This window comes from Chlorocebus sabaeus, chromosome 9 (genome assembly GCF_047675955.1).
Source record: "Chlorocebus sabaeus isolate Y175 chromosome 9, mChlSab1.0.hap1, whole genome shotgun sequence".
Classification (NCBI taxonomy): domain Eukaryota; kingdom Metazoa; phylum Chordata; class Mammalia; order Primates; family Cercopithecidae; genus Chlorocebus; species Chlorocebus sabaeus.
The window spans coordinates 82,353,165-82,379,880 of record NC_132912.1 but is presented as its reverse complement, the minus strand read 5'-3'; the positions used below and the strand labels follow the sequence as shown (position 1 = coordinate 82,379,880).

Here is a 26,716-nt window from a genome sequence, read left to right as displayed (position 1 = left end):
ATGTTATCAAATAGGAATCCACGATGCAAACTGATTATAAATAAGGACATAAATACTTAGGGGTAAAGAGAGAGCTATTTCTCAGAATGCTAGCTGTTAAAGCAGACGGAATGAAAGAATGGGGAAAAAAAAATCACAATTTTGTAACTATCAGAATAAATACAGCTTCAGGCAAGAATCAACAGATGCCAAATCTAGGGGTGAAGTTGATGAGAACACAGATAGCTGCATAACTGTAAAGTGTCTCCTCACATACAGCTTTTAATTGTAGAACAGAAAACATTAACTATATACTGAAGTCAGGCATGGTGACTCATTCCTGTAATCCTAGCACTTTGGGAGGCTGAAGCAGAAGGATCACTTGAAGCCAGTAGTTCAAGACCAGCCTGGGCAACAAAGCCAGATCCCATCTCTACAAAAAATGTAAAAATTAGCCTGGCCCAGCGGTGGCTCACATCTGTAATCCTAGCACTTTGAGAGGTGGAGGTGGGTAGATCACCTGAGCCCAGGAGCTCGAGACCAGCCTGGCCAACATGGCAAAACCCCGTCTCTACTAAAAATGCAAAAACTAGCCAGGTGTGGTGGCACACTCCTGTAATCCCAGCTACTTAGGAGGCTGAGGCACGAGAATCACTTGAACCTGGGAGGCAGAGGTTGCAGTGAGTCAAGACTGTACCACTGTTCTCCAGCCTGGGCAACAGAGTGAGACTCCGTTTAAAAAAAAAAAATTAGCCTAGCCTAGTGGTGCGCACCTATACTCCCGGCTACTCAGGAGGCTGAGGCAGGATTGCTTGAGCCCTAAAGTTTGAGGCTGCAGTGAACTATATCATGCCACTGCACTCCAGCCTAGGTGACAGAGCGAGAGCCTGTCTCAAAAAACAAACAAAATTATATACTGAAGAAGCCAGACTACACTTGAATCAGACAACCAGAATTAATCCACTACTAAAGGGCAGCTATTGTTAGCCTCCACTTATACAATGTTCCAGCTGGAAATGTATCACCTGAATCCCATCATAAGGAACTATCAAACCCAAATTAAAGAACATTTCATAAAATAACTGGCCTGTTCTCTTCAAAATGACAACGTCATAAAAGACAGGGAAAGGCTGGGGATCCGTTACAAATGAAAGGACACTAAAAGACATAACAACTAATTGCAATAAATGATTCTGGACCGGATCCTGTACTGAGAAAAACAAACGTGATAAAAGACATTACAGTATTGGAACAGTTGACAAAGTGAGAATATGGACTATAGATTAAAGTATTATATCCCTGTTAAATTTCCCATAGTTTATCAATGTGCTGTGGCTACAGAAGAGAATATCCTCATTTTTAAGGAAGACACACTGAAGTATTAACATGTAAAGTGACATAATGTATGGAACCTACTTGCAAATAGTTAAGAAAACATTTGCATTGAGAGATAATAAAGCAAATTTGGCAAAATGTTAATTTCTATTGTTCTTGCAACTTTTCCGAAGGGTTGAAATAATTTTAGGTCAATGTTTCAGAGGATATCTAATCAAAAGAGACTACTAAGCCAAGATAATTGTAGGTCTTTCTCCCCCACAACAATTACGAGTTTAAATCCTTGTTTTCCCTATAGACTGCCCCATTTCTACATCCTATATCGGATCAAGAAATAAGTATCAGATTTCCATCATTTGTTTAAAACTTTAAGGACTTTTTAAAGAAATTGATATTAAAAGAATGTTATGCAGAAAAATATTTATGCTAACTTTGGTGAGTTTTGGGAAATTATATGGATCTTTTTTTGGGAAAACTTCCTACAGAGATAGGTACACAATGTGCAAGGTATGCTATAATATACAAGAATGTTTAATAAGTACATTACTTATCACAGCAAACAAACGGTGAAAAGTCTAAAAATCTACAATTAGAGAAATAAATTGTGATACATCCACATTGTAGAACACAATTTTTAGAAAGAATAAAGTATATCATAAGTACAAAAATATAGGTAAAATACATGATATAATACAGAATGAGAAAAGTTGCTGATAGATTTATTTGTATGAAAAAACAGAACTGTGCTAATGTGTTTATGTATGTGCCCAGAAACAAAGGCCTGAAAGGATAGACAGGAAGTAGTTACCAGTGATTGCCCCTGGGAGAATGAGTAGGGGGAAGGGCACTACTCAAACTGAATTTTTTTCCAAAAGATCCGTGTACTATACAATTTTTACAATTTAAAAAACAAAATATTTTGTATTCTTAGAACTGAGATTTAAATGTACTTTGATGAAATATGGTTTTAGTGAAGAACATAAAATATAACTGATATCTGAACTACCAATATATGCTTGTTACTTAGCATATATAACAAGATCTATTTTTCTGCTCAAGCCCTTTTGTTCTATCAAGTTCCATGAGTTTAATTTTTAAACTAACAAAGCCAACAACTCCTTTCTGGAAATAGGTAAAATAGTCCTAAATTGAACATTTCTGGTTACTTAACGATAGTAACACAAATTTAAAAACAAAACAAATACCAACATAATAAAACATAAGTTTATCCTGAGAATTACTTCAACTGACAGACCAAAACATGAGCTAAATGATATTCTTTAAACTGTACATGACTTATGACAGTGGAGAAACATAATAAAACTGTTGAACTTTGAATTAGTGACCATCTTATCCATTTTACAAATAGGGAAGATAATCATCATTCAAGTATCCTTTTACTTAACAACACATGCAGGATTGTATAACTATCTGAGAATTAAATTCAACAATTTATTAGGTTGATAGCACAGTATGTTCAATCCATTCTACTATAATGACATACAGACTGTCCCTACTCAAAAGACCCTTATGAAACTGCAAAAAAAGTTTATTTTACATGGAATGAAATAATAAAACTAAGGAGTACTAACTCCAGAATCTAAACTTTTCTTTTAATTAGGCAATTTGGGTGACAAATTAACTTTTCAGCCACTATTTGCAATAACTCTCTGAATGGGATCACTATTACATACTGTGAAAAGCAGTGGTTACGCTCTCAAGTGACAATTATCATCTAGATTGTTTTTATGTTGAGATTTCTAAAATCTATTCTCCTTTGCATATAAGTCCATCTCTAGGGACCTTTAGAGAAACATTTACTTTTTCAGGCATCTAGAATATTATTAGGAATATTAAAATCACAATTTATTAATATAAATCAATAGGCATTCCTCTATTAACTGAAACCCCATGAGTACTCTCAAATTCTCATTACAAGACACCGACACACAGGAGGAAATGTCTATAGTGAGCACCTTGAGGAGGTTATTTCTTTACCTCCGTGTACTAAAAGAACCGCCAATTTTCACTATTCAATATTTCCCGACTGTTACTGAGTCCCAGTCCGTGTACAAGGCTATGAGAATACAGATTCCCTCTCTAACCTCTATGAATTCACAGTTTAGTGGGGAGAAAGGCACACAATTAAACAAAGTAGGTAAAAATAAAAGTAGTGGAAAACGTCGCTTTGAGAAACAGCATATACTCAAACTAATAGTTACCCATTTTCTAAAAGCCTTGAGTTGTTTCAGCAAACACAATACATGGTGAAAAAAAACAGTACTCCAATGAAGAACTCTTGGTTTCACAATTCTTAACATATTGTAACGTGACTTTAGGCACGTCATTCTTAACCAGGGTTGGTCTTAGTCACCTCGTCTAAAAATGTCAGTATTAGCAACCTAAACCCGAATCATTTTACCAGCATAAACTAAATTGTATCTACTGGTTCTTCCGGGTCAAAGATCCACAATACTCACATACTCATCCATCAGATTACCCGAGTAATCATGGCCCAGGAAACCACTACGAGTAAGCTAGATGAATTAGAGTTCCTAAGCTGAGATAAGCTTTAAACTTGTGAACTCAGAAAATGTATTACAGTAGCCATGGTACAGCCTTATAAAATGAACAAGAATAGTTGAACATTTTGTGTATCATTCTAGTACCATACCCGTGTGAATTTCCTACCAGGAATCCGAGTTTCTGCACTACTGGAACCACGCCTCCCAGAGAAATCAAGGAGACACCAGAAAAACCTCCTCAAGGGACAGGGAAAAATCACAGACAAGCTTTCTTCCCTTCTCACCTCCCCCCCCCCCCCCCCAAGAAAAGCCCAGTGTTTTTCTTCCCCTCCAGCTATGCAGCTGCACCCAGCAGAGAAGTACTAGATTAGCATCATCTGCATTTCATTCCTTTTCTTTTGCAATAGCTACTCGCCTATAATAAACAGACCTTGTGCTCAAGGGAGAATTTACTTCCCCGTCCAGTAAAAATGAAGTTCCTTATTTTCACTAACAACGCCGTCTCCAATCAACACCCAACCTCCCCGGGGGGTGGGTGAGACCAGGCACGCCTCTCCCTGCCACCAGTGCTGCAAGCCTGACGACCCACACCCTAGGAATTGTCCCACTTTCCGACCCCTTGTGCTCGAGTGGCGAGGCTTCGGGGGACAGCGGAAGAGGCCGGGGATTTGGCGTGCACACCAGGGGGGCCCGGGAGCGCCAGGCTGCCTCGGCTGGCAGGGGGCTCGCGGAGGCGGAAGGGGAGCGGCGAACCCCGTGCCACCCCCACTTACCCACTTTGTCCTTCCCGTACATGTGCCCGGCCACCTGATGCGAAAGGGGTACACAGCCGTTGAGGAAGCGGAGTCTGCCGCCCGCCGGCTGCGGGGTGCCCTCAGGGGTGGCCTCGATCGCCGGTGGGGTCCGCATTTCTGGGGGACCCGGCGCCTCGACCCGGAGGGGGGATGGTGGCTCTGTTGCCATAACGGAGAGCAGAAGCGGTAGCGGCAGCGAGAGCAGGGAAAAAAATAGGGCAAGGGAGGGGGCGCCGGAGAACCCGGGGGTCGCTCAGGCTTGGGCGCGAGGAGGCCCGGGGGTTCCCGCGGCTGGTGCCCGCTGAGGCCCCAGGAGGGGGCCCATGACGCCGCGGGGACGCGGGCGCTCCTCTGCCCAACTCGGCGGAGCGCGGCTCCCGGCTCCTGCTCCTCTGCCGCCTCAGCCGCCGGCCCCGGCGCTGCCCAGTAGACAGAACCGAGCCGAAGAGCAGCAGCAGCGGCGCCCCGCGCTCCCTGGGGCCCTGACGGCGACGGCGGCCCCACCTCCTGCGCCCCCGCCCCCTCCCACCGTCCTCCAGTCCCCTCAGCTGCCGCGCGCGCGTCAGCGCCGCCTGCACCGCCGCTACTGAGCATGCCCAGAGGCCGTCCGACAGGACACCCCCCCTGCCATCAGCGGGGAGGGCCCGCGGCGCTGCTGGGACCTGGCGACCGCAAGCAGGCATGGGGCGAGCGCACTCGTGTTCCTTCTCACCCCCACCTCGCGGGCATTTCGAAGTCTCGCGTGCTGCTGTGGCTTCATTCATTCAACACGCTTCTCAGCGTGTCAGCTCAGAGAAGCCAGGGACTTCCAAGTGTGCGGAGCAGCCCGGCATTAGAATTGGAAGGCACTAGCATTGCCAAGGGTGGCTCTAAAGGCCACCCCTAACTGCACTCAACTCCCTCCAACTCCCACCCCGCAAAAAAACAACAGAAGTTAAAGCAGGCAGCTTATTAGAAGATGCCCCTTCAAAATACCCTTCTAGTTAATCTCAGCACCCCCTCCCCGGATTGCTGTGTCTAAACCGCTCTTACCAAAAAATTAAACATATAAAAATAAAATAAAATTGGAACCGACACTAATTTCAGACTGTAAAAGAGAAAAATCCTAATTTTTTTAAGTGAACACATTTTTTAAAGAAAGGAGCAAGTTTTTTCTCTCTCCCACTCGACCTTTAAGACAGTGCAGGTTCCAAGGTCCTAAGTAGATAATTATATCAAAAGCCGGAGAAAGGGATGGACACCGGTAGCTAAGCGAGGTTCTGGAATGGGACTCAGTCATTGATTCCTGTATGTCCGCCACTGGCGTGTTATATAAAAGCTGGACCTGGCCTTGAAGGTAAATCGTCACAAGCCTCGAGCAAGAAAAACTGGGGTCAAATCTTAGGTATCTGATTAAAGTAAGTGTCCTATTAACACCTGTCTCTGTCCCCAGAAGCCCACACACCTGGAAGAGACGTAAAATCTGGCCTGGATTCCCTAATCCCAGGGCCCTGCCCCTCCGCTTCAGGGCCCCGCCCCTCGGCGTTGCGCAAACTCCGTTGCTACCTAAGTCTTTTCCTCCTCCCCGCTCCCGTGGCTGTCAAAATCCGGAGTCCAGACTTCCTTAAGGCCCAGGGCACAGCTCCACGCATGCTCAGCACCTACCAGGGTCGAGCTCACACACGTGCTTACGACCCGCCGCGGCGCCTGCGCGGTAGCAGCGCGGAGTCGGTGCCCTTAGTACGGCACTGGCACCTTTAGTCTTGCCGGCCGCGCGAACCCGTTTGTGCTCGGTATCCTAGTGCACACGCCTTGCAAGCGACGGCGCCATGAGTCTGACTTCCAGTTCCAGCGTACGAGGTGAAGTGGGGCCTGGGAGCGGGTGAGGGTAGTGAGGCTCACCGGTTGCTGCGCCCGCAGCTCAGCTGGGTTGTTTTACCGCTGCCCTACACGCCCGCCGGTCCAATAACCTTGAGATGCAGAAGGGCAAGTGCTCGGCCCGGCTGCGGGCTTCGGCCGGGATAGGGAAAGGGGGCGAGGTCAGGGATGGATTGATGGTTTGGGGCCATGCGAGACCAGAGTCCACGTTTTCCCCAACTAGCCAAACCTTAACACCAAATGACCGCGCCGCTAGCTTTTCTTGTTCTCTTCTAAGACGCTTTCATATCCTTAAGTCACAGAGCCTGGAAAGAAAGAAAAGGTGGGAGAAAACAACAGCAAACCTGTTTACCCTTCTGTTTCAGTCAGCGTCGGGCCACAACGTCGATTTCCTGCAATCCTGAAGCATTGCATGACTAATCACATCTTAGTTTTGCAGATTTTTTTTTTCCAGGGATGAAACCCAATCCGAGGTCTTCAGTTTTCCCGGTTTTTTGTTATGCCCCTGGCATCTGGCACTCGGTGGCAGTAGTCCAGGATAAAGAATTGAAACCCGCCTTCGTTGAACCTTCAGCTTTCAGAGTCTTCTTTCCCCAGTGCTAGTACTTAGCGTTTGGAAACAGTATTTCGCAGACAGTCCCTTATAATAAAATTAGGAGACTTTATAAGCAGTCATTTAGTGTGGAGTTTCACTTTATAACCATTCTTGGTGATGTTATAGTTGTTAATATAATACTGTGTACCAGACACACGGTATGTGTGATCCTTGCCCCTCTATAAACCACCACTTCGCAAGGTTTTGAGTAAAGGCAAAGAGATTGTCCAGAGGTTAATTAAAAAAACGTTCAGTAAATATTGAGCATCTGTAGTGCCAGGTAATGTAAAGTCCCTACTAACTTGAGCCCTACTTTTTTAATAGGTAGTTTCCAAAAATTGGAGAGTTCCACTTCTGTTGACAAAATTTACCTGGCTAAGTAAGGGTGATATTCCATGACATTTCGAAGTTACTAATGATATAGAGATTATTATTTGCAAAAATTATATTAAAGGATACTTATCTTGAGACTTTTTTAATAGAGGCAGCTTGGTGCATTTAAAATAGGGTGTGATTTTTGTTTTTGTTTTTTGGAAAACTGTTCTCTTGGGAGTAAGACTTGTGAAATGAGATGTTCGTGTGACTTGTGCCGCTGATACTTTTAATTTTACAGGAAGCCTGCACATGTTTGAGGTGGACCAAAAGATTCCACAATGTGTGTTTAAAATGTGGGATCTTTTTATGCACATGAACACTAAACGTTATTTAGGTTGCATATTATTGAAATGTGAAACAGGTGAACCCCTAGGACTTACCACTATCTGCAGGCTAGTCTGCAAGATTTCTTTTTTAAACAAGTTTTTTTGTTTTGTTTTGTTTTTCAAGTCTAACGATAGAGGAATTCAAAGGCAACTTTCCCAATCATTTTCCATTGCCTAAGGAATAGGAAATCACTGAAGTAGGTTATTGGCTTCAACTGGAAGTATTCAGCTTTGTTATGAGGAGTGACTACTATCTATTTTTTGAGACAGAGTCTCACTCAGTGGCCCAAGCTGGAGTACAGTGTTGTGATCATAGCTCACTGCAACTTTGAACTCCTGGGCTCAAGCCATCCTTTCTCCTTGGTCCCTTGGCTTCCCAAAGTGCTGGGATTACGTATGTGAGACACCACACCCTGCCATGACTACTTTTTTATTTCACCAAAAATCATACAAGTTGTCATGAGGACTGTAGGGAGAGGCCCAAAGCCTGTGTAAATCTCTTCTATCAACACTTCCTTCCTCAATAGAGTAGTAAGTAGGCAGGGTAGGGACAGAGAATGTCAAAGCGATTTAACTTTTAATGTTTAGATCACACAAGTTTGGTTCTACTCTCAAACTTTAAACCAAATTTATTCCTACGGATTGAAAATCAATTTAGATCTTTTCATTGAGGGGAAGACACCATGTCTCTTCTCGATTAAATGAATTTGTAATTATAAAGGGCTTAGAATGATATATGACAATGGTAAGCACTATATAAGTATATGCTAAATATAAAGTGTGTACATATATGCATAACTCTTGTTCATCTTCAGAAGAAAAATAAAAGGTAGTTTATAAATAAAATTTTATGGGGACAAGGCCAGGACTGGAATTGCACAGAGGCAATGAGAATGAATGATTGGAACCGAAATACTCTTAAGATCCTGATCACTGAGATAGCTCTTCATACCAGTATGGTCGATAAGACCATTAGTTTATTATATTTTCTAGTACTAAGTGGCCTTCACTGCCTACTTGTCCAGTCTCTTATGATTCTTCCTCATATCCAAATAGATGACCTTTCTGAACATCATCCTGCTCCTTGATAACTCTAGCACTCATTGATTGCTTTCACCCTTAACCCTTTCCCTTCTGTTTGCAAGGAAGATGTTAACTCTTAGGCTGTTCTCTCTCCACGTCCTCCAGATGCCGTTTTATTTTGCTTAAATCTTTGCCTCAGTGATACCTGTTGCTCGTAAATATTTAGCGCCTCATGAAGATTTTCTTCTCTTCAGCCTAAAGTCACTCATAATTCACCCTCATCTTTAAAAAAAAAAAAGCCAACTAAACCAGATAATTTTAAAAGGCCTTCCTTAACCTGCCTTCCCCTGAAATCACTTTTTTTTAATTTACCTTCAAGTTGCAACATAGGGATTTGTCTCTTCATCTTGTATTTCGTTATCTATCCCAAACCCTGATCATTACAACGCTTGTAACCAAAATTACATTTCATAAATTCTTATCTCTTTTATATTCTTGTGTATTTTATTGAAACTAATTTTCTAATTCATTTTAACCTCAACATAGGAAAATATTGTTTTGGTTCACTAAATTCACCAAGTCATTTAAAGTCACTATTTAAGGGTTTGTTTTTGTCTGAAAAGGAATGTATGGATCATACTGAAAATAAAGGGGATAGCTCCTGTAAGTTATAAACAATAAATGAAAAATAAGAGGGCTGGGCGCGGTGGCTCACGTCTGTAATCCCAGCACTTTGGGAGGCCGAGGCAGGCAGATCATGAGGTCAGAAGTTCAACATCAGTCTGGATAACATGATGAAACCCCATCTCTACTAAAAATACAAAAAATTAACCAGGCATGGTGGCACATACCTGTAGTCCCAGCTACTTGGGTGGCTGAGGCACGAGAATTGCTTGAACCCGGGAGGCAGAGGTTGCGGTGAGCTGAGATCACGCCACTGCACTCTAGCCTGGGCAACGGTGCGAGACTCTGTCTAAAAAAAAAAAAAGAAAAAGAAAAATAAGGGGGGAGTTTGGAGCTATAGATTGGCCAAATTGATGGTTGTTAGAGCTAGTTGAGGGTAAATGGGGTTCATTATAGTATTCCCTTTGTGTGTCTGAAATGGTCCATAATAAAGTTTTTTTAAACATAGCTTCTTATATATGCCTGAAGTTTTTTGTTTGTTTGTTTGTTTTTAATATATCAGAGAGTAAATTCCACACCCTGATACAGCAGGTTAAGAAGAAGGTAAAGATAAGTCATTTAGTGTAAGAGCAATGCAGTGTAAGGACAGAAAAATGGCACATAGGAATTGCAAATTTAATGTAGTCATACATTATTTCTTTTGACTCAACCAACATTATTGAATACCACTTATATGCCAGGCCTTGTGAAAAAAAAAAAAAATTTACCAGGCACAGCCTGCCAGCCTATGGGAGATCTAAGGGAAGGAAAGGTTTAAACACAGCTCCCCTCCCCCTCTCCTGACAGAAGAGGAGAAACATGATTCTATGGCAGTTGATGGTTGGCTGGAGAGGGCAGTTTAGAGCAGAAAAGGGGCTAAGGTAAAAGAAGCTGAGAGAGATTTCTAAGTTAAAGCAAAATAATGCTCACGGTAAAAAAAAAAAAAAAAAAAAAAAAAAAGCCAAAGATTGGGTTATAAACAAGGCTGTTGAGTTTGGGAACAAGTCCATGTTTTCTCTCTCTCTGAATAATTTTAAAGAGAAAACCAAGTATTATACAATAGTACGCCAATGGAAGAATAAGCAAATGGGAGGATTATTTAGAAATTATTAGAAGTGTTACCTTTCTCAACATTTGTGATCTTTAATGGTATTTGTGTAGATACAAAGCACGGTTACACAAGGTCTGGTAGGGTGGGGTTTGACCTAATTACAGGAATTAACTGTTCCTTGAGAAATGTCTATAGAAAAGAAAAGCGAAGGCCGGGCATGGTGGCTCATGCCTGTAATCTCAGCACTTTGGGAGTCCGAGGCAGGCAGATCACCTGAGGTCAGGAGTTCAAGACCAGCGCGGCCAACATGGTGAAACCCCGTCTCTACTAAAAATTCAAAAATTAGCCAGGCATGGTGGTGAGCGCCTGTAATCCCAGCTATTCGGGAGGCTGAGGGAGGAGAATTGCTTGAACCCAGGAGGTGGAGGTTGCAGTGAGCTGAGATTGTGCCATTGCACTCCAGCCTGGGCAACAGAGCAAGACTCCATCTCAAAAAAAAAAAAAAAAAAAAGTGAGGGTAATCCAGAAGAGGCAGAAATAATGCTCAGGGGCTGAGTGCCATGGCTCACACCTGTAATCCCAGCACTTTGGGAGGCCGAAGTTGGTGGATCACTTGCGGCCAGGAGTTCAAGACCAGCCTGGCCAACATGGTAAAGCCCCGTCTCTACTAAAAAAAAAAAAAAAAAAAAAAAATTACAAAAAATTAGCCAGGCGTGGTGGTGCATACCTGTTATCCCAGCTACTCAGGAGGCTGAGGCAGGAGAATCGCTTGAACCTGGGAGTTGGAGGTTGCAATGGAGCCGGGATCCCGCCACTATACTCTAGCTTGGGCAGTAGAAACTCTGTCTCCAAAAAAAGAGAAAAACAAAGAATGCTCCAGATTTTTTCTAGATCCCAAGTCTGAACCAGTATCTGAAAGGTGCCAACAGAAATATCCATCTGTCTGTGTATAATTTCCTTTTCCTTTAGAGTTGTCAGTGGCATCCACAGCTTTTTGCCAGAAAAGACTGATTCAGGCTGCAGTCATGAAATGATAAAATAGCAACATTTTTTTTTTTAAACTTCTGAGAACTATTGCATTTGTCCCTAATGAGATTAGAGAATTAGAATTTGGGAAGGGAAAAAATAAAAGAAATGGGAATTGTTTTCTTAAAACCTCAGAGCAAATACAAAGCTATTTTGCTTGAACACATGGTACTGTGACATTTGCACAGGGTCACAAGTGACCCTTGCTGGGGAGTAGGGGGTAGAGCACAAAGTATGTGTTTTGATTCCCCATGTGTGTTTTGATGCCCCCATGGGGCAGCTAGTCTTGGGGATCTGGAGTCAGTTTCCATTTCTTTCAATGATGCCTTTGGTGTTACCCTTTTCCATGTCAGTTATTCTGTCATCTCTCCCACCATCACAAAATCCAAGGGAGGTAAAGCTTAAAAAGAAAAGTCACCTGTGGGTGCAGTTGGTAAATTATATGAGAAAAAAGAATGCAAGAAGAATGTTTTAATGACTAGGAGAGATTGTTTTCACCTATCATGATGGGTTTCAAGTAGAAATTCCTATAGTATTCTCTTTTTAGATCATGAAACAAATTAACACTAGCCAATTGTAGTTCTTTGGATCTCAGGACTTTTTGCAATATGTGGGTGCCATCCCAACAAATATGTTATGAAGTACTTTATAATTCACCTAAAAAGTAAAGTATAACTAAAATCAATGGCATTAAGGAAGTTATTTTATTCTTTTAGGATATTGCCCCCCTTTAAGTTTGTACTAAAGACGATGTTCAGCAAATGTTATGGTGCATATACTATGCAAAGCAGCATTTTAGCCCATTTTGTGATAGGTACATTAGCTATTCAGAGTGGCTTTCCATTAGCTAAGAAGTGGATTGCTACAGCTCCTGGCAGAGGGAATGTTTTCTCAAGAAAGTTCCATGGTAAATAACATTAGAAAGGAAGATCATGAATCTAACTAGAAGTCATAGCAAAGTTGCAGACCTGCTTGCAATAACCACAGGGTAATACCATGAAGTGGCACTAAAATTTGAGAAAAATCTACACATAATGTGTACCTACTTAAAAAATGTCTTCTGATGAAGCCAAAGGTTTGAAGCTGTCAGATGATATATTAACTTGTCTTCTCAGTCATGCAGGACCTGGGAAAGACGAAATGTTAATGTTTATTAGGGAATTATAGCAAGAAAGAATGGAAATGTTATGGGAAGGAAAACAGTATAAACTAATTTGTTAAGAAAAGTACTACCGTGGTTGAAAATAAAATCCAAGGAACACGTTAATTAGAAAGCGAGGATAAACCAGAAGAGGCGGAAATTATGCTGTCTTACGAGATGAGCAAAATGCAGGAATAATTTAGATAAAGTCTAAATTATTAAATAAACTAGAAAAGAAGACCAAGATACAAGAAGCTGAGAATGATCCTTTCTATTACAGTTTTAGAAGACTGAGCTCCAGTTTTATGTAAGGTACTATTAGGTATGGTGAAATAAGAAATTTGACTTAATAGTGCAAGTAAACTATACAACTAATTATTCATTATGTGTTTTTATTTGGCCTTGGAATGTGTGTTTTTGTACTTATCTCTCTAGGGTTTTATTTGATAGTCTGGGAACTTATTTCAGACACTGAAGATCTGACTCAGGAAGTGCTGGGAAGGAGTCCAGTGTGTTTATCCTGACCCCTGTTCAACTTCTTCCTGCAGCCCACTCCATGCTGGGAATAGACAACTCTCCTCTGAGGCTGAGGCTAACCAGATTATGCAGAACTTTCTTCTCTCCATCATTGCCTGGAGCTGGGGTAGTTGTTAAGCCCTTGAGTTTCTAAAGACTTGAAAAGCTGCTTGAAAAGAATAACTAGATGGCTTGTTAGTCAAACAGTTTTTATTATTAGAAAGCAGAATACTGCCATTACATTTAAAATGAATTTTATAGGAAAGTAAATTTAGATTTTATTAAATGAGAATATAACTATACTTATATTAATCATGTTTTCTACAAAAAATGAAGTTAGTACATTCTGATTTTTATTTTAATGAGAAAACACTTTGAAATTTTTTTAAAAAGGCCTTTTGAATGCAGAATGGCTTTGAAACCTGGAATCCCGCCACATATATTCCTTTGAGTGTTTCACATTAAAGGTGGTTTTATTTTGTTTGTTTCTTTGGGTATCATTTCTCTTATAGCTTTCTGCAATAGTTGCAACTGAGTTTTGGTAACTTAAATCATTTAAAAATCACTAAGGGATCTTACTATTTAAACTCAAATGAGTCATTTTGTTAACATAACAAAATGTTATTTGTAATCTGAATTTTTATGTTTCAGGGCTTTTTCTTTTTTTTTTTAAGCAATAGGTACCTGCAAGTTCACATGTTATTTAAAATCTACTTCTAAACATTTTTTAAATGATTATGGAGCTTTGGGTTTTTTTTAGCTCCAGCTCTAAAATAATAGTTTTAAGTTTCTTCTTCTTAATGTAGCTGTCATCACTCAGCAGAAAATACACAATTGCTTCAGTAAGGGCCAGGGAAAGTCATAACAAAGGACTATTATACCAGTGTTTTCTGGTCATTTTGTTAACATTAAAAACCTTGGACTATTAGGATGCTTAATACTCAAAAACTGGATTTTCTGAACATTCATGTGATACTATTAGTGTATATTTTGGTTTTGATAATTATTTTTTTTTCCTTCCCTGCTCTAGTTGAATGGATCGCAGCAGTTACCATTGCTGCTGGGACAGCTGCAATTGGTTATCTAGCTTACAAAAGATTTTATGTTAAAGATCATCGAAATAAAGCTATGATAAACCTTCACATCCAGAAAGACAACCCCAAGATAGTACATGCTTTTGACATGGAGGATTTGGGAGATAAAGCTGTGTACTGCCGTTGTTGGAGGTCCAAAAAGGTGAGGAAAGCCATTCCTTCATACAGTACCATTTTTAATGTTATTTCTTTTTAAATTATTCTGTCAGACTTGTGTCACCAGATATTGTTATGATATCCCTTTTTTGTTGTTGTTGAGACAGTCTATTCTGTCATCCAGGTTGGAGTGCAGTAGTGGGATCTCGGCTCACTGCAACCTCCACCTCTGGGTTCAAGCGATTCTTGTGCCTCAACCACTGAGTAGCTGGTATTACAGGCATAAGCCACCACGCCTGACCTGTTATAATATCCCTTTTCTTTTTCTCTCTTTCTTTCTTTCTTTCTTTTTCTTTTTTTTTTTTTTTTTTTGAATCCTATTTTTCTTTGTCTTCCATACGCTCTTAAAGGAATATATTTTCTAAAATATCTAACCAGTATGCAGTAGAATTACATTGTACCTTCATCAAGTTCAGGCAGATTTAACCATATTCTTGGCCAAAGAAAAGAGGAAAATCCCTTTAATTTGCTCTTAGGATTTCTTAGCTTCCACTGTCCCAGGAAGTGAAGTGTACAGCCTAATCACAAAGAGAAGCAAAAGAAGTAAAATATTTTTTTGAGCTTTCAAACACCGGATACTAAGACAAGTGTTAGAAATTTGAAAATAAACTTCTTTAAAATTACCTGTAAAAACTTACCTGGTAAATGTCCTATACCTTCTTTCAGCTGCAACTCCTCCAGTTAAATATCTAACAATATAGGATCCTAAAATCTTATTTTCTTATATGAGAATTGTGTTTTATCAAGTCCCTTTTGGAAGTGTCATCTATGAAACCTGCAGGTTTTAGACATGATGGCAGCTAGCGATCCACAGTTGATAAAATACTGTCTCAAGCATCTCAAAAGGATTTGTACACCGAATGGCTTCGGGATTTCTGGTGTGTTGTGAGAAATATGGTATAAACACTGTACTACCACTCTTAGCATTCAAATAAAATGGATTTCAGCAGGGTGTGGTGTCTCACACCTGTAATCCCAGCACTTTGAGTGGCTGAGGCAGATCACTTGAGCCCATTAGTTCAAAAGCAGCCTGGGCAACATAGTGAGACCATCTCTTGAAAAAAAAAAAAATAGCCAGGCATGGTGGCATGCATCTGTAGTCCCAGCTATTCAGGAAACTGAAGCAGGAAGATCATTTGAGCCCAGGAGATTGAGGCTGCAGTTAGCTGTGATTGCACCACACTGTGTTCCAGCAACAGAGTGAGACCCTGTCTCAAAAAATAAAATACAATGGATTTTACACACACACACACAAAAATGACGTTAAAGGGCCCTCAAAAAAATCAATAAAAATGATGTATCTGTTTCTGAAAGCACGTTATGTTTGGGATCTCTTCCCATAGTAGAGGGTCATTTTCACAAATAACTTGTCACAAATATGGAAGAAGCCACATACTAGGTACAGGTTAAGCTGTACCTTCTTATTTGGATTTCTCTAATCCAAATAATCCAAAAATTTGAAATCTGAAAGGCTCAAAAATTTGAAATATTTTGAACACTGATATGATACCACAAGTGGAAAATTCCACACGTGACCTCATGTGACGGTTCACCAGTTGAAGTCAAAACACAGGCACACAGGACACAGTTAATTCAGTGACCCAAAGGGAAAAAAAGGCCCCCCCAGCTGCTGATGTCGGTATTCTGGTGGTGCTACTATGCTGCTTAATTTCCCGGAGCACTTTTTTTTTTTAACTGAATTAATGGTATGGTATGTTTTTTACTATTAAGTACTCACATGTGAATACATGCAAGAAAATGTTTGCTTATCAGTAGCATATAAATTCGTAGTCGGGAATGATGGTGATGCAAGATAACCACAGATTGTCCACATGTGTGACTGAGATGGTGACACCTTTGCTTTCTGATGGTTCATTGTATACAAACTTTGTTTCATTCACAAAACTATGTAAAATAGTGTATGAGATTACTTTCAAGCGGCTGGGCGCGGTGGCTCGCACCTGTAATCCCAGCACTTTGGGAGGCCGAGACGGGTGGATCACGAGGGTCAGGAGATCGGCTCCTGGCTAACACGGTGAAACCCCGTCTCCACTAAAAATACAAAAGGTTAGCTGGGTGTGGTGGCAGACACCTGTAGTCCCAGCTACTTGGGAAGCAGAGGCGGGAGAAAGGCGTGAACCTGGGAGGCAGAGCTTGCCGTGAGCCGAGATCTAGCCACCATACTCCAGCCTGGGCAACAGAGCAAGACTCCATCTCAAAAAAAAAAAAAAAAATTACTTCAGGCTACGTGTATAAGGTATATATAAAACATAAGTAAATTTTATGTTTAGGCTTGGATCCCATCCCGAAAGATAACCTCATTAGGGATATGCAAACATTTCAAAAGTTGGAAAAATCTGAAATCCAAAACTCTTCTGGTCCTAAACATTTTCTTTCCATTTTCTTATGACCAAGTATTTCAGATAAGGGTTACTGAACGCACACTAGAAAGCATATTTCACTCCTTTCTCCCAATAGGTTTGCTGTTGTACATTCCAGTGATAAAGTACTTAGGTTATGCCATTTTGTTCAAAAACTCCTTGATGAGTATATTGAATATAAACCAAAAATTAATAGACCCATTACAACAAATTATGAAGAGCACTATTCATTTGGAATTTGGAATTGTTGATAACTACTAGTGGGGTTACTGGAAAATAGTAAAGTAATACATCTAGAAATTGTGGAATTTCTAAGTTGGAGTTTTATAGTTCTTTAGTCAGTGATCTTCAGTAGTTCATTTACTATCTACTATATGTGCATGCGTGAGAAACATTAAAGAGTAAAACAGATGTCACAGATGTATATAGTACATGCAGTGTAAGTGGTCTAAATAAATGGAAGCTAAGAGGAAGAAATTACACCGTAAGGGTGGATGCAGTGGCTCACACCTGTAATCCTAATACTTTGAGAGGCCAAGGCAGGAGGATCACTTGAGGCCCGGAGTTCAGGACCAGCCTGGGCAACATGGTGAGACCCAGTCTCTGTTTTGTTTGTTTGTTTGTTTGTGTCTTAATTAAAAATAGACCACATCTTCTGGGAAAGCATAGTCATATACTTGGGAGTCAAATTGCTCTGAGAAAAATTGGTAGCATTTGAATAAACTGCATATATTGGAGACTCTCAAAATCTGCAAGAAAGGACTTGTGAACAAAGGTGAAATGGATAAAGAATCTAGTCTGGTTCTTGTACTGCCCTCCCCCCAAGGAATAAATCTAAATTGAGGAGAGTCTTGAGGACAATGTGAGGAGTTTGTGACTCCAGACATAGGGAGCTCCTTGACAGGGGTTTCAGACATAGAGTTATGATACTTTTACCAGGGTGCTAGCTATGGAAATGGAGACAAATGAGCAGACATGAAACATTTCGGGGAAAGGATCAGCCAAATGCACTGACTTCTGTGTGAAAGACTAGGGGAGAAAAACTAAAGCTCATTGAAGGATCTAAGCATGTAGGATTAGAAGAGGGTTATGCCATTAACAGAAATAAGAGATTCGAGGTGAAAGGCTAATTTTCCAGGACAGCTATAAGTTCTGTTTCAGAGAGCGAATTTGAGGTGGTAGTTGAATGGAAATACACAGCAGACAGCGTGAAATGTGAGACATCAGGGTTGGAGATAGAGATCAGCAAAACTGATGAGTCAAGTGTAGGAATGCAACTGATCTTTGATATGGATAAAAATCAAGGGCTAAATATGAAATCTTGGGGAATTTTCTGCATTTTGGAAAGGGCACAAGAGCCATTTAAGGAGATGGAATGGGCCAGAGAGGTTAGAATAAAACTAAAAATACCACAGCTTCAAAGTAGAAGAGGGAAAAGTTTCAAAGATTTAGTACTGAACATTGGCCTATGCAAAGACAGCTACGTGAATAGACAAGACTATTAGATTAAGCAATTCCCCTTTTGGTGTCATTTCAACGGAGTAATTAGAATAGAAGCTATATCCAAGTGAGTTAAAGTGTGAATTAACTAACAAAGAAATGACAGAAGTCTATGTCAGATTTTCAGTAGATGCAACAGTGAATGGAAAGAAAAGTAAGATAATTGCTTGAGTGAACACTACAGCTTGGCTTTGAGATCAAGTGTGTTTGCTTTGATTCGGTTTTCCCAGAGGGCAAAGAATCCAATGAAGTAAATGTGGGCTTTCATGAACTAAGATCTCAAATATTTTGGGAAGAATCACCAATGGACACAAACTAGTGGTGTAAATGTTTATTAGACTTTATAATTCAAAACATTCCAGGATTATTCTTTCATTTTACAATTTAGAGTTTCCAGATGGTTAGGCCAGAGACTGCCATTTCCTGTAGGTGAACTTCAGGAGAGGGAATGAGACCAGTCATTTTATTTCCAGTTTTCTCATGCCTTTTTTTTTTTTCCCTCTGACTTACCTTTCATGCCATTTAGTGATCCTCTTTGTGTCTTGAATTTGTCAGTTCTGAATTTTCATTGCATCTTGGGCACTTATTCCTGCATTAATCAATTAACAGTTTGCTTTGAATATTATCCAAGTTAACAAATGTTAATATTCTTCAGACACTTTTGGAAACTCCCCACATTCCTGTGGTTCTAAGGTTATCACACAGGTGCCAAGTCACACACTTGCATGCCAGTTCACAAAGACTAATTAATACCTTTGATTAAGTGGCTACCTTTAGTTTATAGTCAGTAATTTTTCCCTCATACAAACCAGTTGTATTTATAACAAAATTTAAACATCATTTTACCAATGGAAAAAATGTTATATGCGATACAAACTTCAATTCTAATTCATTCTTAAGGTACAGTCACTAGTAACCTGTTATGTCTCTGTAACATTTTGAGCAGGTTTCTCAACCCCAATGAATCAGATTTCTTAGTAATGTGCAGAAATTACTTTTTTAAAAAACATATCCCTCCCTTTTGTCCAGTGCTTCTCTTGCCAGCATTGGTATGTCATCTGATGTTTCAGAAATTGGCTTGGCTTTTTTTTTTCTTTTTCTTGAGACAGAGTCTCGCTCTATCACCCAGGCTGGAGTACAGTGGCATGATCTCAGCTCACTGCAGCCTCCACCTTCTGGTTTCAAGCAATCCTCGTGCTTCAACCTCCTGAGTAGCTGTGATTACAGGCATGCACAACCATGCCTGGCTAATTTTTGTATTTTTAGTAGAGATGAGGTTTCACCATGTTGGCCAGGCTGGTCTTGAACTCCTGACCTCAAGTGATCCACCCACTTTGGCCTCCCAGAGTGCTGGGATTACAGGTGTCAGCCACTGTGTCCAGACCAGAAATCGGTTTATTTTATAGTACAGTCTTCCCTCGGTGTCCGTGGATTGGTTCCAGGACCTCCCATGGATACCAAAATATGAGAATGCTCAAGCCCCTGATTTAAAATGACAGTATTTGCCTATAAGCTATGCACATAATCCTGTATACTTTAAATTATTACATCATCTCTTGATTACACATAATATCTAATACAGTGTGAATGCTATGTAAATAGTTGTTATACTGTATTGTTTAGAGAATAATGACAAGGAAAAAGGTGTACATACTCAGTACCCATACAATTATTTTAGCGAGTATTTTCTATCAGCAGTTGGTTGAATCCGTGGATGTGGAACCCACAGATATAGATGGGGCCGACTGTGTTTCACAAAAGGGCTGTCCATATTTGAAGTGAGAATGAAATGAGCCAGTATAGAGAAAATGATTAAAGTGACTACAGGGAAAAATAGTATTTGAGACAGTGGTATCTTGACAAAGGCTGGAAGGAAATGAGAGTAAGAGCACAGATGTGAAACTCAGCCTTGAAAAGGAAGAGAGAGTCTTGCTTTCGAAACAAAAAGATGAAAGGACTCTGATGTAAGAGGGAAGGTTATGGGATGTAGTATTGCTAGATTCCTCTCCCTGCAACTTCAGGTTGGTTACATCATTTGCTGAGTTGTATTATGGCCACCTAGGAGGCAGTTCAAACAAGGACAGCAAAAGAATACAGACTAAGAAGAAAGAGAGGAAAGACTTCCCCGTTAACATCAGGAGCTCAACTGAAATTGAAATGAAATACAACTGGACATATTTAGACTCATTTTCTTTCATTTACAGTAGAAGATTTGAGTTTGATACTTTTGTCATTGGTAGTAGGCTTGATCCTGGGTTGTTGTTTGTTGTTGTTGTTGTTGTTGTTGTTGTTGTTGTTGTTGGGGAGGGGGCGGGTATTGGGGGAAAAAGAGAAATCCTCCATCCTGTTAATGGCTTAGAAGTGGGTTTTACTGAGTCTTTCTTCATAAAAATGATATTCTGAATGTTGGTGACATTCCTTGGCCAATCCACATAAAGACCACATAAAGACAGTCTTACAAAAATCTTAATTTCATATTATAGTTACTGTCTTAGGTTTACTGAAGTAGGTACATAAGAATGGTGTAAAATGTCGTAATCTCTAGGGTAGTCTCAAAAAATCTCATTACTTCAGTTTTCTTTCTCAACCAAAACAAGCATATTTTTCTGCACAGTTTATGGTAATGAGCCAAAATGGTGCCAGGCAACTTCCTTGGGACAGAAAATCAAAACTAATACAAAGTACAAAGTTCAGAGAAGGAAGATAGTCTTTAAAAGAAAATTGTTTCAGGTGGAAGAGATAAGTCAAAGAGGAGCATTTATTTCTACCTTGAATTACCCTCAAAACAGAGACATAACTTGAGATGTGGGACCATTAAAAAGAAATCTTGTGTTTTTATGAAGATCCAAATAACATTGCTAGCTTTCCAGGTGGGGAGCAAGGATCTCCAGTGTTTTTTCTACTAAACCTTTATTCCGGCTTCTTCTTCTAACCTTTTCTTCCCCACTTTTAAAGATATTTGGGATTTGTAGTGTTCAAATTAGGTTAAAAACATAAAAGGATGTTTTCTGGACCTAAAGGAAATTTGGTTTGTAGACTTTTTCCAGGATTTGTTAATAAACAAACACTGAAATCTTAGAACAAATTAAGTGTCAATACTACATGAACTGAATTTAATATTCTTTGTGTGTTTTTTTCATAATTTAAAACAATTTAACAAATTTCAAATTTTTAATGAAAAAGGGTTAATAAAATTATCATTTTTGTACATTATTTAATGTAAAAATTACTGTACTTCCTACATTGTATTTGAAAGTATATAATGCCAGGCACAGTGGCTTAGGCCTGTAATTCCAACACTTTGGGAATGTAACGGGCAATGTAGTGAAACATTGTCTCCACAAAAAAATGTAGAAATCAATTGAGTGGGACGGCATGCTCTCATAGTCCTAGCTACTCAGGAGGCTGAGATGGAAGGCTTACTTGAGCCTGGGAGATTGAGGCTTCGGTGAGCTGCGATTGCGCCACTGTGCAATCTAATCTAATCTCTTTTAAAAAAAAAAGTGTGTATCCACCACACATTATCTTTTTCCTGCTTAGGTCAGAAATAAAGCAAGACACATAACGCAGTAACTGGGGTTAAGTGGTATAAAAAGTACCATTAAAAAATATGTCTCTGAACAAAATTATACGCCTAGTTTACATTTTAAAGGCATAAAAGCTTTATACACTTTAATCACATGAAAGTTTATTAACTAATAACTGGGATAAACTTGCTTTTTAAAGAAATGTTTGTTTATGTGTTTGCTTTTAAGAATATGAAGAAACAGGCTAGTTTCAGTTTTTAGGCAGAATTGGGTGATTAGAAAAAGTGTATTCTCACTTTCGAAATATGACTTTCTTAATATTTTGTAAGATTTTCTTTGTATATTTTTCTGTAGATTTCTCTCCTACTCTGTGTATGGAAGAAAATAATTTGAGAAAATGTTAGTTTCTAATATTTTCAACATAAGATTAAAAAAGAAAAGTTAAACATGCCATTTCAGTAAGTTATTTAGAAATATTTCATTTTTCAGAAATGTAGCCTGTGTGGATTTACAGTAAAGTGTTTTATGTGTACTATTTATAAAAATAGAATCTTTACAATGTAAACTTTTATACTCACTGTAAAATCATCTGTGTTTGTTTATTAAACATATGTCACTTTGAAATGCTGTACTTTGCTGTGGGATACATTTTAGTTTAATTTTTATAGCCTCTTTCCTCATCCATGCCAAGAAAAAACTGAAAGCTTAACTGTATGTTTTCACATCAGGGGCTTGTTTCTAATATGAATATACTGTGTACCACATCTTATTGACCTCAAAAAAAGAAATAATGTAAACTTTACATATATTACATTTACACTGCCCTCTATGACAGGATAGAGTTTATATCTGGAAATATAAGATATGCCAGTGACTTGAGTTTTTCTGTAATTTTTAACTAATTTAGTGCCTCTTGCAATTATTTACAGATAGATTAAAATTTGATTAACATCAAGTAGACTTTTGGATATCAAAGTTTAAGATTAAATACCATAATTGTCAAGTTTCACTGATCTATTATATTCCCTTCACTGCACATAATGAGGTACTTGTTACTCATAAGGCTAAGACTCCTCTTACTTTACTCTTCTGAATAGGCTTCTTCAAAGCAACAGCGTACCTTAGACTAAACAGTGAAACTCTAGATTCTAGACTACAGATACATTCAAAACACCAAGTTGCTAGCTCTCATCATTTGACATGAAACAGAAATAAAAGATACAAATATAGAGAAACAAAAAAATACTGATAATTATACCTTCTAAGTGTAAAATCCTGAGGAGTTAAGTAAAATATTATTAAATTCTTATTTTTTCATTTTATAATAGAGAAGGATATACTTGTTAAAAATGATTTTATATAGCAAGAGTTCAGATATGAAAATAACTAATTATAATAGTGTTTAAAAATATGACAGAAATAATCTTACCAGAATATACATGAGATCTAAGAATGAAAACTACAAAAGAAATTAAGACTTGGCAAAAAACATTCTCAAGCTTATCTGGAGTAATAAAGTGATAAAGTTTAATAAAGTTAACAAAGACAAATAATGAAGGAAAACTAGCCCTACAAAACACTGAAATGTTTAAAATACAAATATCCCAGTGTAGTAGGCTGATCAACATAACATAGAACCTATAAATAGGTGCTTTTACATGTATAATTTATTTTGATAAAATTATGAATAAAGGTATTAGTGTGGGAAGCAACAGCCTGCAGTAATACTGAAGCAACAGGATCTTAGAACAGCATTTGCAAAGTGTGTTCTACAGAAAACTATGATAATAGAAATCAAAATTTAAAGTGTCCATAGTCCAGTCACCTTGAGAAACTCTGGGATAAAATTGTGTTTTTTATAGCAAAATTAAAATAATGTGTGCTGTGATTCAAATGGGCTATATGAAATGTGAAATCATGAAAATGAACGGATATTTATATTTGTCACATCTCTAGAAGAAAGCTGTCTCCGTGAATGATGTTAAAAAGGGAGATATTGGCATGTTTGTATGAAAGTGGAGAAATTGAGAATATGAAAAAATAAGCAAAATGAAAAGATTTGGGAAAGATTGCTGCAAAAATAAAGGGATAATATGCAAATTGATTTTATTTTTTATTTTTTATTTTTATATTTTTTGAGACCAAGACTGGAGTGCAGTGGTGCAATCTCGGCTCACCACAACTTCCACCTCCCAGGTTCAAGCTTCAGCCTCCCGAGAAGCTGGGATTACAGGCACTCGCCACCATGCCTGGCTGTTTTTTGTATTTTTAGTAGAGACAGAGTTTCACCATGTTGGCCAGGCTGGTCTTGAACTCCTGACCTCAAACGATCCACCCATCTCAGCCTCCCGAAGTGTTGAGATTACAGGCATGAGCCATTGCGCCTGACCACAAATTGATTTTAAATAAATGAACTTAAACTCTTAGAAGTAAATAGGCAATAGACATATTCACTAGAAAGGAATGTAACTAATATATAAACATAAAAAAGGCCTTCAACACTTATCAAAATCACAGTGAAATTCAGTAAATGATGGGTGTATTATGCTCAAGTCAATTTCTTCCTCCTACTAAGTAGTATAGTTTACATATGCTGTTTAAGAAAGCCTATATAAGACAGCCAAGAAAATCTTTTATGTGATGTTATGTGAATTAAGCATCACCTTCCACTCTGCCAAGCATAATACTGATTTTGAGATTAGATGTTTCACATTCATTCTTTCTCTTCCTAGTTCCCATTCTGTGATGGGGCTCACACAAAACATAACGAAGAGACTGGAGACAATGTGGGCCCTCTGATCATCAAGAAAAAAGAAACTTAAATGGACACTTTTGATGCTGCACATCAGCTTGTCGTGAAGTTACCTGATTGTTTAATTAGAATGACTACCACCTCTGTCTAATTCACCTTCGCTGGGTTCTAAATGTGGTATATTGCAAACTGCAGCTTTCACATTCATGGCATTTGTCTTGATGAAACATCGTGGTGCACATTTGTTTAAACAAAAAAAAAAAAAAAAAAAAAGGAAAAACCAACCTCGTGGCCTGTGGGTTATTTTGGTCTTGTAAGGATCCGTTTCTTTAAAATATTGACATATAGAGTTGTATCTTACATAGACTATAGTTGTATCTTGAAGTCAACATATTAAATTATTCTCAAAATTATGTATTTGCAGATTGTACTTGTAAGTTTCAAAGAAAAATTACCATCTTTTCATATTAACCTAGAAACTAAATATGATGTGATTCAGCTATATAAATTTCTTAATACAATCTAGGAAAGACCTGTTGTGACCTTGATTTTCTTGACATTGGTAATGACACTGAGAAAGTATGGCTTCTGTTTTTCACAGTTTTCGATCAAAATGATTGATGAATGTTATTCTGCTTAATTTCATGAGTAAGGTCAATAATAAAGGGGTGGTAACTTCTTCGTATTCATCTTCATAGATATTTAATGAAGATGGCTCCATTAAAGGAGCCAATAGTGAAAATTTAGTTAAAAGTGATATTAGATTTAAATTAGTCATGAAGAATGTCTTAAAATCTAATGTTCCAGAATTCTGGCCCAAGGAATGGTAAGCATTTGAACTGAGGACTTCGAAGGAATTGGAGCACATAATGTCAAGCCTTTTGATCACTAAGCCACATATCCTGACAGAAATAGTAGTCACAAGATTAGATCAAAGGCGTGGGAAGATTTTTTTTTTCCCATTCTAGCTAATGAAGCACTGGCTTTTAAATTGTGTGATCTTCTTCTTAAAAGCAAAAGTTTGAAGACAAGTGTTTGTTTATGTAATATTCTTCAAAGACTCAGAGCAGAAACATTGCATTCATTGTTGATTCAGAAAAAAAGAAAATATAAAAACAAAATAATTAGCAATAAAGGAGTTAAGACAAATAATTCATAATATTTTTAAAGAGAGATTAGATTTTTGAATTTCATAGGTTAGAAGGAAAATCATGGCAAAATATATAGAAAATTGGGCAAACATAATTGAAATTGATTAAGCTGGTAAACATCTTCATTATTTATTTTAGTATACATGAATTTTCAGTAGTAGTCAATCACAGGTTTGTACTTGATAAAATCCATTTACCTTGACAGGAATCAAACCTGACATCAACATTCCTCTGTAATATATCATCATGGCTATTTTTAAATACATAGTTTTGTGTATTACTGTAGATAAAAGTTGGTAACAGAATTGTACAGTGGTTTTAAGAAGCCTGTGTAACTAACTTGGATATGTCTTTAAGTCACATATTCATCATAAAATCTAAAATCCTACAAACTGATTCTATTAGATTCTTAGGGTATATTTTTTCTTTGCCCACCTCCTTTTTAAAATAAGTATACATGTCAGCAAAACAGAGCAATCATGCTTTTAAAGATGAATTGTTTTGTAGAAAACTAAATGCATCAGCTCCCAATGTTTCTGATAAAGGGACATCCTTCTAACATAACAGACTGTTCTTTATCTTGAATTTGAAATTATATTGTTAGTCATGCGTTTTTGTAATGTCAGGGGGAACCTGGTACCAGTTCTCAAAACTGTAGGATTATATGAGTGTGTGTATATGTATGGCAGAATTATAAATGACCACCTTACTGTGAAATATAGATCTTGAGCATTTTGAAAGGCCAAAATAATTAGGTAAATGTATTTTCAAGGTCATGTTAAAATTTTTACATGCTCTTGAACTAGCATTCATTTATGATTAAAACATTTTCAGGTTATTTAACCTAAACACCAAGGTGAGTGTGGTTAGGTTAATATGAGATTTTTTTTACACAGAAATCATCGTGTGCAATTACTGTTCTAGCTAAGCACCTTAATGCTTCTAAGTG

General features: G+C 38.5%; 2 protein-coding genes across 6 annotated transcripts in view; one reads left to right on the top strand and one right to left on the bottom strand.

The window, feature by feature from the left end:
• IPMK (inositol polyphosphate multikinase) overlaps positions 1 to 5,145 on the bottom strand; it is a 77,132-nt gene extending 71,987 nt beyond the window's left edge. For all 3 annotated transcript variants that reach the window (XM_007963403.3, XM_073019141.1, XM_007963404.3), the window contains exon 1: positions 4,613 to 5,145. In XM_007963403.3, the coding sequence (XP_007961594.1) occupies positions 4,613 to 4,802 (190 nt within the window). In that variant the 5' untranslated portion in view covers positions 4,803 to 5,145. The remainder of the gene's footprint in view (positions 1 to 4,612) is intronic.
• A 1,076-nt stretch (positions 5,146 to 6,221) lies between these two features.
• Positions 6,222 to 25,148, top strand: CISD1 (CDGSH iron sulfur domain 1). Of its 3 annotated transcripts, none has more exons than XM_007963406.3 (4): positions 6,295 to 6,472; positions 13,239 to 13,333; positions 14,237 to 14,442; positions 24,597 to 25,148. In XM_007963406.3, the coding sequence occupies exons 2-4, from the start codon at positions 13,294 to 13,296 to the stop codon at positions 24,684 to 24,686; spliced, it is 336 nt and encodes a 111-aa protein (XP_007961597.2). In that variant the 5' UTR covers positions 6,295 to 6,472; positions 13,239 to 13,293; the 3' UTR covers positions 24,687 to 25,148. The 3 variants fall into 3 exon arrangements, with proteins under 3 accessions (XP_007961598.2, XP_007961597.2, XP_072875243.1); XM_073019142.1 differs by having other exon boundaries at positions 13,159 to 13,333; XM_007963407.3 differs by lacking the exon at positions 13,239 to 13,333 and having other exon boundaries at positions 6,222 to 6,472.
• Positions 25,149 to 26,716: the final 1,568 nt, after the last annotated feature.